General features: G+C 40.9%; 1 protein-coding gene across 2 annotated transcripts in view; it reads left to right on the forward strand.

Moving 5' to 3' along the window:
* LOC141778484 (lamin-A-like) overlaps positions 1-12,803 on the forward strand; it is a 44,600-nt gene extending 31,797 nt beyond the window's left edge. For both annotated transcript variants that reach the window (XM_074652776.1, XM_074652777.1), the window contains exons 5-13: positions 705-875; positions 2,574-2,699; positions 2,970-3,190; positions 4,830-5,214; positions 5,522-5,629; positions 7,036-7,155; positions 7,243-7,302; positions 7,389-7,547; positions 9,761-12,803. In XM_074652776.1, the coding sequence (XP_074508877.1) occupies positions 705-875; positions 2,574-2,699; positions 2,970-3,190; positions 4,830-5,214; positions 5,522-5,629; positions 7,036-7,155; positions 7,243-7,302; positions 7,389-7,547; positions 9,761-9,796 (1,386 nt within the window). In that variant the 3' untranslated portion in view covers positions 9,797-12,803. The remainder of the gene's footprint in view (positions 1-704; positions 876-2,573; positions 2,700-2,969; positions 3,191-4,829; positions 5,215-5,521; positions 5,630-7,035; positions 7,156-7,242; positions 7,303-7,388; positions 7,548-9,760) is intronic.
* Positions 12,804-12,828: the final 25 nt, after the last annotated feature.

Here is a 12,828-nt window from a genome sequence, read left to right on the forward strand (position 1 = left end):
ACTAATCAGACTAATCGATAGTTTTGGTCTTAGTTGACTAAGATTTCTTTAGTCGATTAGACGTTTTTTGTAATTTTTCATGCTGAATGACTTATTTCCAAGAAACTTATGAGCACATCTTTAGTAAACACAAGATTTAAAGTGGTGCTTTTGTGTGATTCTTTGTGGAGAAACTCAGATCTGACGATCAACTAATCAATTAGTCGACAAAATCGTGTAATCGTGTTAGTCGACTAAGAATTTCTTTGGTCGAGGGCAGCCCTAATTTAAATGCTTAGATTTAAATTCTTGCTATAATGAAGTGACACTTTCCACAATGCTCTGGTCGTAGCCGTAGTCCTGACCAAAACTGGCAACAGAAGTGTGTTTTACAAATTTCAACATAATGATTAGGAGTTGCTTAAAGGTCACCAGGGAGTTAGAGTCCTCTGCTGGAGCTCTGAGCTTGTAAACAAGTAATTACTGCACAGCGACTGACTGACTAATCAATGCAATTAAGTTCATTGGCCATAACAGGTTTTCTACAGGTGGAGTCTTTTAAATTGTTTATAGTGCCTGTGAAGAAAATGAACCAAACATCAATACAAACGACTCTTTTTGTAGTTTAATAAAGAGTTGAGAAAGTCAAATCAGCTCCTAATCGACACAAGTCCAAGTTAGACGAGTAGTCCGAGAAACTAAAAGCAACCTGTTTGTGTCTGCAGGAGCAGCGTGAGTTCAAGCGCCGCCAAGAGACCCGCATTATGGAGGTGGACGGCAGCCGGCAGCGGGATTATGAGAGCAAGCTGGCCGAGGCCTTGATGGAGATGAGAGCTCAGCACGAGGAGCAGCTCGACCTCTACAAGGAGGAGGTGGAGAAGACCTACAACTCTAAGGTACAGCAGGAGACGCAGCTCTGTCGCCACCTAGAGTCCAACTACAGGCTGTTACTCAACTTCAGCTTTGTGTGGAGATGTTTTGCATTTTGCAAATCTCTTTAATGAGCTACGAATAGTCCAACATCCGCAGATCCGATAGTGCGCATTGATTTACACCCTTTTTACATTCAATCAGTGTATAAATTCCTTCCTTAGCTTGTCTCTTAACTTCTATCTGCATACAGAAGGGAAATTAATTAACAGCCATGATCACTGTGTTGTGGTGGGAGGAATGTGGATAAACACAACAGCAGTTTTTGTCTTTGGAATTAACTTGTAAATGAAACCGTAGCAATTCTTTGTTTTACTAGAACCCTTAATAAAATCTATTTTTGGAGTTACTGTTTCTAAATTAGTTAACTTATCTCTTTAGCCTATTATTTCTATTGTGGTGTTAAATGTCTTATTCATTGGATGAAATACAGTAAACACAACTCTGAGACCCCCTTTACACCTGGTATTCAATTAACAACAGAAAACAATGACAGATATTGATCCAGAAACCCTCACAGGTACTGCATTTAGCATAAAACAAATGCTCAAATCATAACATGGCAAACTGCAGCCCAACAGGCAACAACAGCTGTCAGTGTGTCAGTGTGCTGACTTGACTATGACTTGCCCCAAACTGCATGTGATTATCATAAAGTGGGCATGTCTGTAAAGGGGAGACTCGTGGGTACTCATAGAACACATTTACATTCACATATCTGGAGGTCAGAGGTCAAAGGACCCCTTTGAAAATTGCCATGACAGTTTTTCCTCGCCAACATTTAGCGCAAGTTTGGAGCGTTATTTAACCTCCTTCGCGACAAGCTAGTATGACATGGTTGGAACCGATGGATTTTGGTTTTCTAGTTTCATATGATACCAGTATCTTCACTCTAGCTTTAAAACTGAGCCCGCTACCTAAAAATAGCAAGTTGTGTTAAAGAAATTAGTGGCGTTAAAAAAAATGTGCGTAGATGTGATTTAACTTGATTAGATTTACACCTGGTATTAATATGTGTCTCTAGTGTCCACATTGAGATCTGATCGCTATGTCTGAAAGGACTGAGAGGATGGCTGCATACAAACGGGCTTGCAACCGAGCCTCAGCCTCAAAACGCTGCCATTTAGGGGGACAGGGCCCAGAAACGTGACTTTGGTACGACTACGCTGACTACGCTGAGCACAGAGCGGTGGCGGTGATTCCTCCCTGGTCACGGTGGTCTTAGTGACTGGAGGAGTGTGTGCTGCACACCCGGCCAAATCTTTGAATATTTGCAGTTGATCACTACTGAAGCTCCGGAGCTAAAAAAATGGTACTTAGGACAGCCATATTTCAGTCCATGTAGTTGTTAAATGTGGATTGAAAACACGATTGCATTTCCACTTGTGTTCAATGTGGTCACAATGCGTCGCTGACCACCTCCGGAGGTTGTTTGGTCGATCGCATCCCAGTCTGTCCTCAGTGTGTTTTGGGTGCATTTACACCTGTACTGTCATGTAGTCAAGCACCATCCGATCGCAATCCGATCACCCAAAACACATTTTAATGGCAGGTGTAAAGGGGGTCTGTGTCGATCATCAGTATCAGTATTTCAAACAGTCAGGTGGGTTGAGTGCAGGAAGCCGCTGTCTGATATCTGACCGTACCTTCTCTGTGTCCATCAGCTGGAGAACGCCCGTCACTCAGCCGACAGGAACAGCCACTTGGTGGGAGCCGCTCACGAAGAGCTGCAGCAGACCCGTGTTCGAGTGGAGGGCATGTCAGGTCAGCTCAGCATGCTGCAGAAACAGGTACACACACACACACACACACACACACACACACACACACACACACACACACACACACACACTCACACTCATAGAGTCTGTCAGGGGTTTGTTATCTATCTGCTGGTTTTACTGGCCACGCTGCTTTGTGGCTGACTGAGCACCATTGATTCGTTTAAGCTTCACCTGACTCACCAAGCAGAGTCACAGTGTTTGTACTGTTACGAGTACAGACTGCTTAATTGGTCTTAATTGACTGGCCTTTGTACGTGCACACTCTCTCTAAATCAGCTAGCGGCGAGCGAGGCCAAGGTGCGGGAGCTGGAGGAGGCCCTGTCGAGGGAGCGGGACCTGATGCGGCGGCGCCTAGAGGATAAGGAACGGGAGATGGCTGACATCCGAAACCGGCTGCTGCTGCAGCTGGACGAGTACCAGGAGCTGCTGGACATCAAACTGGCCCTGGACATGGAGATTAATGCTTACAGGAAGCTGCTGGAGGGAGAGGAGGAGAGGTGAGGACGTTAAACAGAAGCTAGACCGTTGGAACGCATCGGACACTTTGAGGCAGCTGAAGGTCAACAGGTTGTTACAGGAAGAGAGGAAACACTCAGAATACAAACAGTCAAGTCATTACGCTCTCTACCGACTTCAAGCAGAAATCGACTTAGCAAACAGTTTAGCGGGTAACCACTTAGAATCTCTATAACCCCACATACTTGTGTACTCATGGTCTGGGGCTGTTTTTCATGGTTTGGACTCCTTAATTTCAATAAAGGAAAATCGTATTGTTACAGCATACGATGGTATTTAAGACAATAGCGTGCTTTCAACTGGGGCTGCAACTAACGATTATTTTCATGGTCAATCGATTAGTTGTTGTGAAAAATGTCGTTCAGTGTTTCCCAAAGCCCAAGATTGCAACTCTACTTTCAACTTTGTTGTAACGGTTTGGCGAAGAGTCTCCAGGTCCATTAAGAAATAGAAGTAATATATATTACATATTATATATGTAATATGTATATATTTATATATATATATATATATATATATATATATTGTTTTATATATATATATATATATATATATATATATATGTTTTATATATAAATATATATATATATAAATATATATATATATATATATATATTTTATATATATATATATATTTTATATATATATATATATATATTTATATATTTTTTTATATATATATAAAAGTAGGAAGACCAGACTTCACCCAAAAATTCGGGACGGTCCCAAATTATGAGCAGTTGTCCTGAATCCTGTCTTGTTTGTCCCGAAAATTAGACTAAACCAGAGAAGTGAATATATAATGAATAAAATCAGCCAGGATATGGACAGTTATTATAATTTATTAACGTACAAAACCTTCAATTAATATGCTCTCCTCAAAGCCACCAGACTCCATTGACAGACACAGTAATTTTACCTCTGTGGTCATTGTAAAACAAACTTCATTCAAACTCAACAGAAACAAAATAAAACTCATTAAAACCATATTTGTTAGTCTTTCCACTGTTCCAACAATCACCCACTCTGGTTTGAGAGAGAAAAAAAGAAAGGCATACACGTCTACTGGCAATGGGAAAAGACGTCTATTGCAAATTTTTAGCGAGTTTTTCGGTGTTTAAAAAACACATATTTTTCCTTGCTACATTCGTGAAAATATAAAGAATTAGATTTCTCGTTCCTGCAGCCCCACCTGAGCAGCATTTCTCAAGTTTGTAGCACTTGGCTAAGTGTACCTGCTCTTTTACAGCAACGCCGTGTTAACAGATGAGCACAAACATATGAACGAAATAACAGGACCAGAAAGAGTGACTTAATATCACAGTGAACCGACAGAGAACAAGTTACAGGCTCAGTGAAAGCAATCCCAGGCAGGCAGAGAACGGTCACTAAGAATGGTCTTAACATTACAGTAAGGTAAAAGTGTTGTTGATGCAGCTTTTTCTATGAGCCAAAGGCAGTTTGCATCACTGGAGCAGGTTGGTTTCGGTAGCTACTGTGAGCGTACGAGTGTCAGAGCAGTAAGGAAGAGATTTAAAATGGCACTTTACCAACAGTGAGCCTGTTACACTCACTGCTTTGGTCTAAATCATCTGAATCTCTTCCTCCCTCTGTCCTCAGGCTGCGTCTGTCACCTGGCCCTTCACCCACCACCAAGGTCACCGTGACACGGACCTCCGGCTCAGGCCACAGTCACACCAGCCGCCTGGTCCAGGGCTCCGCCTCCGGCTCAGGCCACGGCCACAGCCACACCGGCCGCATGCTCGTCTCCGGCGCTGCCGCAGGCACCGCCAGTGGCACCGCCTCCAGCAGCCGCAACTCCTCCGGAACAGCCATCGCCAAGAAGCGCCGCCTCAATGACAACGACAGCGAGACCTCCAGCCAGGCGGGGGGCACCGTGACCAAGACTCGCATTAGTCAGCACGCCTCAGCCAGCGGTCGCATCACAGTGGACGAGGTTGACCTGGAGGGCAAGTTCATCCGTCTCAGCAACAAGGCCGACGAGGTCAGTGAGTCCATCTATCAGGTGGCTTTTCAAACCCTTTTAACCTGGTTTACGGTGATTTAACAGCACTCCAAAAGGTGGTAAAAGATTTATATAAAGACTGTCCCGGTTACGTAACAATACGTAACTAAAATGTTTTGATAATTTGATTAACCAATATTTGATCAAAAGTAGCATTCTGTTATCACTTTTGATGCCAGAGTAGAAGGATAGGTGTAATTATTTGTAGCTTCAGCCTTTTCGGCCTATAGAATATTTTTGTTTTACATGTTCTGTCCCATCCTCTCTTCCTATTCGTCTCACGCAGGACCAAAATCTGGGCAACTGGCAGGTGAAGAGACAAGTAGGTGATACCAACCCCATCATCTACAAGTTTCCCATCAAGTTCACTCTGAAGGCCGGAGGAACTGTCACCGTAAGTTACACCAACATTTGTCCGTTTGTTGAAGTGCTGCACAAGTAATTTAAATTTTTTATCAAAATCGCAATATATAATAATATGCTGCAATATTTGTTAAAGGGGAAATCTGTGTCAAAATACCATTTTAGATTAAATATTGTGGTGCTGCAGAGACGTCCTGGCCTACACATCATATTCTACAGACTTAAGAAAACATCTTTGTTTGGTCTCTGCAAAAATCCCACCACGACCATTTTAATGCTTTTCAATGAAAATGAGAATAATGATGTAAAAATGATCATTCCTTCTAATAAAGCAAATCATATCGCAATCACAATATCAGTCAAAATAATTGCAATTAGATCTTTTTTCAAAATCGTGCAGCCCTAGTTTGTTGATCTTTGCATTGTTAATTTGACTGTTGTTTCCCTTCACATAAAGTTACTATTCTTTTTTTGACCACTAGTAGTGCTAGTGGATTAGTGGAGCAGTATTTAGATGGTTTAGTGGGTGACGTAGTCCACAATCATGCCAATGTCTTTACCTCTTTCACTGATCAATAGGTGGCCGTAATGCGCCAAGAAAAGTATCAATGTGATAAAATCATAGACTGTTTGTAAGAAGTGGACAACCTCACCCGTTGGTTTGTGGACTGACGTTTTGAAGCCTTGAGTTCGGCATTTTGGCCGTTGCCATGTTGTGATTCGGAACCAGAAGTGACACGAGAGGGTGGAACTAAATACAACCGAACGCTGAATAAGACATTTTCAGGCAACCTGTCAACCACAAGGTAGCCCCGCCCCAAAGCATCCCCTGCTTTATGGTCTATTTGACTCTGAATGGGACCATAATTTACTAAATGAACATCATGCTGTATTGAAGAAGACTTGAAACTAGTGATTGAGACCATAAACTCATGTTTACAACGTTTACTGAGGTAATAAATCAAGTGAGAAGTTGAAGTGAAGGCTCATTTTCTCATAGACTTCTTCTATACAATCAGACTTCTTTTTGAAAGCACAGCAGTCGCCTCCCGCTGGCTGTTAGAAAGAATGCACTTCATTTTTCAGACCCGGAGTTAGCCACTGGCCGGTGACGTAGTCCACATTCCTGCCAATGTCTTGACTGATCAAATAATGCGCCAAGAAAAGTATTAATGTGCTAAAATGCAGGGAAGAAGACGGCAAACTTCTTAATATGGATTTAAATGAAAAAAATGGTTTAGAAAATGTAATATGTGGAGAGAAAGCAGGCCTCACACACTTATAAACACAATGTTTTGGATGTAAACAGAAGAAAAACTCCACAGGACACCTTTTTACATTTTTAATCTTTAACTCCTTTTTTTCTGTATGTGAGTAGCAGCTTAAGAATTAATTAGTTAAGTTGTAGATCTAAACTCTGACCTTTGACCTTGGCAGATCTGGGCTGCATCTGGCGGTGGAACCCACAACCCCCCCTCCGACCTGGTGTGGAAGAGCCAGAACTCCTGGGGCACCGGCGACCTCCTGCAGACCATCCTCATCAGCGCCAACGGAGAGGTAGGACGTCGCCTGTGTTTGTTTGAGCTCGTCTTATATTTCTGTTCCTTTTTAACTGAATCGTTTTGTCACTTTATTCACCACCAGGAAATGGCCATGAGGAAAGTGACACGCACCCTGTTCCATGAGGACGAAGATGATGACATGGTACGTACCTCTTCTGTTGAGGCATCTCCCAGTTGAGCAGTAAGTGTTACTCACTAACTCGCCCCGTTGTGTGTCGCCCCCTGCAGGAAGCTCACAGCACCAGCGGCGCAGACAACGAGTACAACCTGCGGAGCCGCACGGTGATCTGCAACTCCTGCGGACAGACGTCAGACCGCAGCGGCGGGGGTCTACCTGAGGGCCTCGTGGGACAAACCTTCTTCATGGGGACCAACGAACGCAAACAGGTACTGTACGGTTATTGTGTTACAACATGAGCAGCAATTACACACTGCAGAAAGTAGAACAAAATTTTACAACTATCACACATTGATCGCACAGTTTTTATCTGTTCAAAATGTACAAGGAGATTTTGTCAAGTATTGAATACTTTTATCTGCTTTATGCAAATGTATGTATATATTTATTATTGGAAATCAATTAACAACACAAAACAATGACAGATATTGTCCAGAAACCCTCACAGGTACTACATTTAGCATGAAATATATGCTCTAATCATAACATGTCAAACTGCAGCCCAACAGGCAACAACAGCTGTCAGTGTAAGATCGGAGCGTTATTTAGCGTTCTTCCCGACAAGCTAAAATGACATGGTTGGTACAGATGGATTGCTTAAGTTTAATAGTTTCATATGATGCCAGTATTCCCTTTAGCTTTAAAACTGAGCCCGCTACAACCTAAAAATAGTTAAAGAAATTGGTGGTGTTAAAACAAATTTGCGTTAACACGTTATTATCACGTTAACTTTGACAGCCCTAATTAAAATATAATAATATCGTTATCGTTTAGTTTTTTTTGGCCACAATAATCACATAGTAAAAATCTGATATTGTGACAGACCTAATTTAAAGTTGCATGAAACTTGATTTAAATTAACGTTTCTTTGATATCTATACGTCGGAATACACATGATGTTACTGAAAACATCAAATAACTAGAATTACTTTGTTGTGACTTTCTCACTAAAGCACACACACCAGGACGGTATGGGCGTTTCAATTAGATGCAAATGAAATCAATGACGACCACAGAAACAACGACTGTCGCTATAGCGATACACAAATGACATGGCAGATGTGGTGTAAAGGTAACAGAGGAATCCCACAGCCATAAACTGTAAGTGTTGACCGAGATGAGCCTCCAACAACCAGAACTGGAAACACCACAGAACAAGTTCAACCCAACAAGAAACCCAGTAGACCAGCTGGTGACTCACACACATCAAACAATTATATAAAAACTCCATATTTAACTCTGTGTGTGTGTGAGAGAGAGAGAAAGAGAGAGAGAGGGAGGTGTCAGCGATGTGGATGAGCTGTTAAATTTGTTCTCAAAGCTGCAGCTGTAAAATGTGTATGTATTCTAGCTGCCATTTCACAGTTAATTAGGGGAAAACTCTCCTGTTGCTCTGCCTCACAAAATTCCCACAACAGAGCCGCTCATAACTCACATAATTAACACTTATTTTGCCACAAATGTAGCAAAGTTTTCCGAGTTTCTTGAACTACAATAACACACAGGTGTTCCAGATGTTTTAGCAAGTTCTGTGACGGATGATGTGCATCATTCTTGGCGGATTCCTATTTGCTTTGAGTGGCTTTAAGGTCACCATCCGATGTTTCATTTTCTGTCCTTCATCACTCCGCATTAGTTTGATTTTTAACCACTAGGAGGACGAACACAAACAGTGCAAAAGGATGTATGGAAGACCGCTTGATTGCTTGGTGAAATGGAGGAGTAATCCGTTACTTTAGTATTAAAAAAAACTGGCCACTTCTTTAGAAAGTTTTGCCTGGAAAGAACGGCTCCATTCACACCCAAACAAATATCTAATTGTTATTCATTTGTTACTCAAAACTTTATTCTCCATTTCTGTTGAATTGTAGACAAATGTTTTCATTTGTACATATTCAGCCGACCTGCTGTGCGTTGTGTCGGCTACACCAGCTATTCATTTGGATTAATTAATTAGAAGCGCACCGGTTGAACACTGTTTTGTTTTTCTGTGTAATTAATAACAAAATTACATCAATATTTTCAGGAAGCTTTTTAGGAGAGGATCACAATATTATTTGAACATCACGGATCGGTAAAACAAGGCAGCTTGTTTTTTGCAAACTATTCTTTAATTAACTTATTTTCTCACTCCTTTTTTAATGTAAAAGGTATTTATTGTATTAAGATAAATTGTAAATCCTAGAGGGGATTTCTGACCTCTTCTGCGCAATCGATGCTGTTTCTTGTTATATACTTTTGTTTTTATCACTTCTTTTGTGCTTAACTAAACTTAAAGTTCAACCAAAAGAAACCCAACAATCACCTGTATCCACGGATAAACGTACAACGAGCTTTATGAGCAGCAATAGGCTCTTTTTGTGTCATTGCAGGATGATTTTTCTCCCCATTTAACGTTGCACTGTGTCACTTCCTCCTTCAGGGCCGTGCCAAGCCGGAGAACTGCTCCGTCATGTAAAAACCAGAGCGCACCTCACCTGAACCCAGCACCTCCTGCAGCCCACTAAGGAGGAGAATAACAGTTTTCTACCGTTGGGTTATTTGTCTTTATTATTTTTTTTTATATATATATATGATCTTATTTTTTGTACTCAGATTAATCTGCAGGTTAGAATTGCTTCGAGGTTTTTGGGCAAAGGGCACAGGATTCTCATATTCTGAGTTTGTATATTCAAGTTATGTTATTGCATGTGTGCTGTGCTTAATGCTTGTCCTGCTCTTCTTGCACGTTCTCACACACACACACACGCACACACACACACAGCTCCATTGACCAGTGCTCGTGCTTCGATCCGAGCCGGGGTTTCACATTTAATGGCCATGCTGTCAACACTCAACACGCACAGCTAGTGAACCCTGTCAGGAATACGTCTCTGCAGCCACACAGACGACAGGGAGACCGAGTCCTGTCGGGTTTGTTAATCATGTTTATCACCCATCAAATTGATCAAATCTTTATTTAAGGTGTTGTTGATGTTTACAATTTAAATGTCCTCGGGGGTTATTTTTGGAACAGTATTGTGCTATCTTTATATGCTACAGAGAAAATATATAGCATTTTGTTTTTGTTTTGATAAACTATGTTGGAAAAGTCTCCAAAGAAAGCCAAAGTACTGTAAGCTCAGGGTGTTCAGCAGGTTGTTTTTTCACCTTTTAGCCTTAGACAAACATGTCGTAGTGCGTTTTCTATGTGGATTTAGATCATACAGTTGGGCTGCTACGGTGCACACAGAGAAAATAATCATTTGAGACGAATAAATGTTTCTCTGCAGAGAGATGGCCCCCAGAGAGATGTATTTGGTTATGCTTTTGAAGGTGTGTAGAAATAAGGAGTTCTTGTTTGCTGGATAAGTCGAATGTACTCAGCTCTAAATGTGTATCTCAGTTTAAGACACGTTGCTTTATTAAGTAACTCCAAAGATGTTTTGTCATGATGATAGAAAAATTTAGGATTTTTTGGGGAAATATCAGGAATAGGTGCTATGTGTTGAGTCTTTACTGGTGCAGTATATACAGTATATATTTGTAGGATTTTACAGCTTATTCAACCAAATTGACATTATTCTAATAGTAGCTTTTTGGGAAACATTTTAACAAGATCTTTTTACAAAATGCAAATGTGCCTTCAGTGGACAGAACAACAATCACTGTTCTTTATGCAGTCTTGTGACTGTCATCTGTCTGATTTGCTCCTATAAACTGGTCATATGGGCTTTTCCTTTTCCTCTTAAGCTTACCGGCTTTGCAAATCCCCAGGCGTGGTTTTGGGATCTGAGTGGGGTTGTGGGGTTTCTATACTTTGTGACTTTGGCTTCATGCGCTGCTTTTATTACGGGCCTCAACAAATATGCACAGCAGCAGGTAGATTTGTACTGTAGTCTGGCAGCTTAAGTCATTTATACTCCAGTGAAAAGCATATCAAAACATTTACGGAAAATACTTGATAGCTTTTGATATTTTCTTTTTTTTGTATTGTTCTTATTAGATGGTATTTGTGCTACATTAGAATTTTTTGTTGCCTTTAGTAGATTTTGACACTATGATCCCCAAAGTGCCTTAAAAAGTCCATGACAATCGTTGGTTAAAGAAATGGCCAGCTCCAAAGATAACGCTGATTTATAATTAACAAAGACGTAGTGTTTATCTCATTTGTGCATGCAAATATGAGACATGATGACTGTGTGAAATATATGCAACAGAAACAGGTCATTTAACAGTTGTGGTCAGGGTGTTTCAGAGGCCTGTCAGACGGATTGTAAACCAGAAAGAAACTTCTTCTTGTTTTAGTGTTGACTTAAAGGGGACATATCATGCTCATTTTCAGGTTCATACTTGTATTTTAGGTTTCTACTAGAACATGTTTACATGCTAAAATACACATTATTTTTCTCATACTGTCCGTCTGAATATTCACCCTCTGTCTGAAACGCTTCGTTTTAGCATCCGTCTCTTTAAGACCCCCTTCTGAAAAAGCCCAGTCTGCTCTGATTTAGAGTAAATATAAAATATGGTGCACCTTTGCAAAGGTATAGTTCTCAAGCTGTGGGTGGAGATCATGGATGTAAAATAAGACCTGGATACGATGCCGTTGCTCAGCCTTGTTTCCAATTCTATTCCAGTGGACACTGCAGCCCAAAAAGGCATTTTCCACATTGACCACCATTGTGAAAGAGACGTCAAAACAAGGTCAATTATGACTCTGCCTATTATGAATTTTTGAACCATGAATGTTTTATAAAACTTTCCTTGAGCCGACAAAAGCGATTTTCAAAATCGGTGACGTCATCACAATGTCAAGGTTGTGTCAGACACTACTGCGCATATTCAGTGGGCCGCATATCCCGGAAACTAGAAACTTCCCATTGGACTGAATAGGCGCCATCTTGGGGTCCGGTATCCAGTTATAATACATCCATGGTGGAGATACTCAGATGGGGGGGGCGGTATATTCTAATGAGCCTGCATGTGACGTAGGAAGGGGAGCCAGATCTGAACGGCTTGTTGAATCACAAAAAACTGACTGGGTCGTCATAATCACAGTTTGTGGGTTGGTAGACACTCCAGATGACCCTAATGTATGAGCACAAGCACTGAAAAAGAGACTTTGTCATGATATGTCCCCTTTAAGAAACAGACAGCTGCTCTTTAACATGTATATGCAATGTTAGTTCAAGTTAAATTGAAACCACAGATGTGCTCTATGTGCCTAGAAAGGCCTTTGTGAGATCCTGAACCCTCCCTGTTAAAGTCATGATTGAAGGAATTGAGGATATAAAATGTTATTGAAAGGGATTTCTTATTGTGATGCCTTTAATGCCAAAGTTGTAATTTGATTGATGTAGGATTTGTGTCCATCATAACGATGCAGTTATCATTATGGAAAAGCCATTCAGTCGATGTAATGAATGTTTTTTTGCTTTTCTAAAATAATGCTGAGTAAAATTCTTCTTTTTTTTTCCCAGTGACTGACTGTTGTTGTTATTTCATTGA

This window comes from Sebastes fasciatus, chromosome 12, assembly GCF_043250625.1.
Source record: "Sebastes fasciatus isolate fSebFas1 chromosome 12, fSebFas1.pri, whole genome shotgun sequence".
Lineage (NCBI taxonomy): Eukaryota > Metazoa > Chordata > Actinopteri > Perciformes > Sebastidae > Sebastes > Sebastes fasciatus.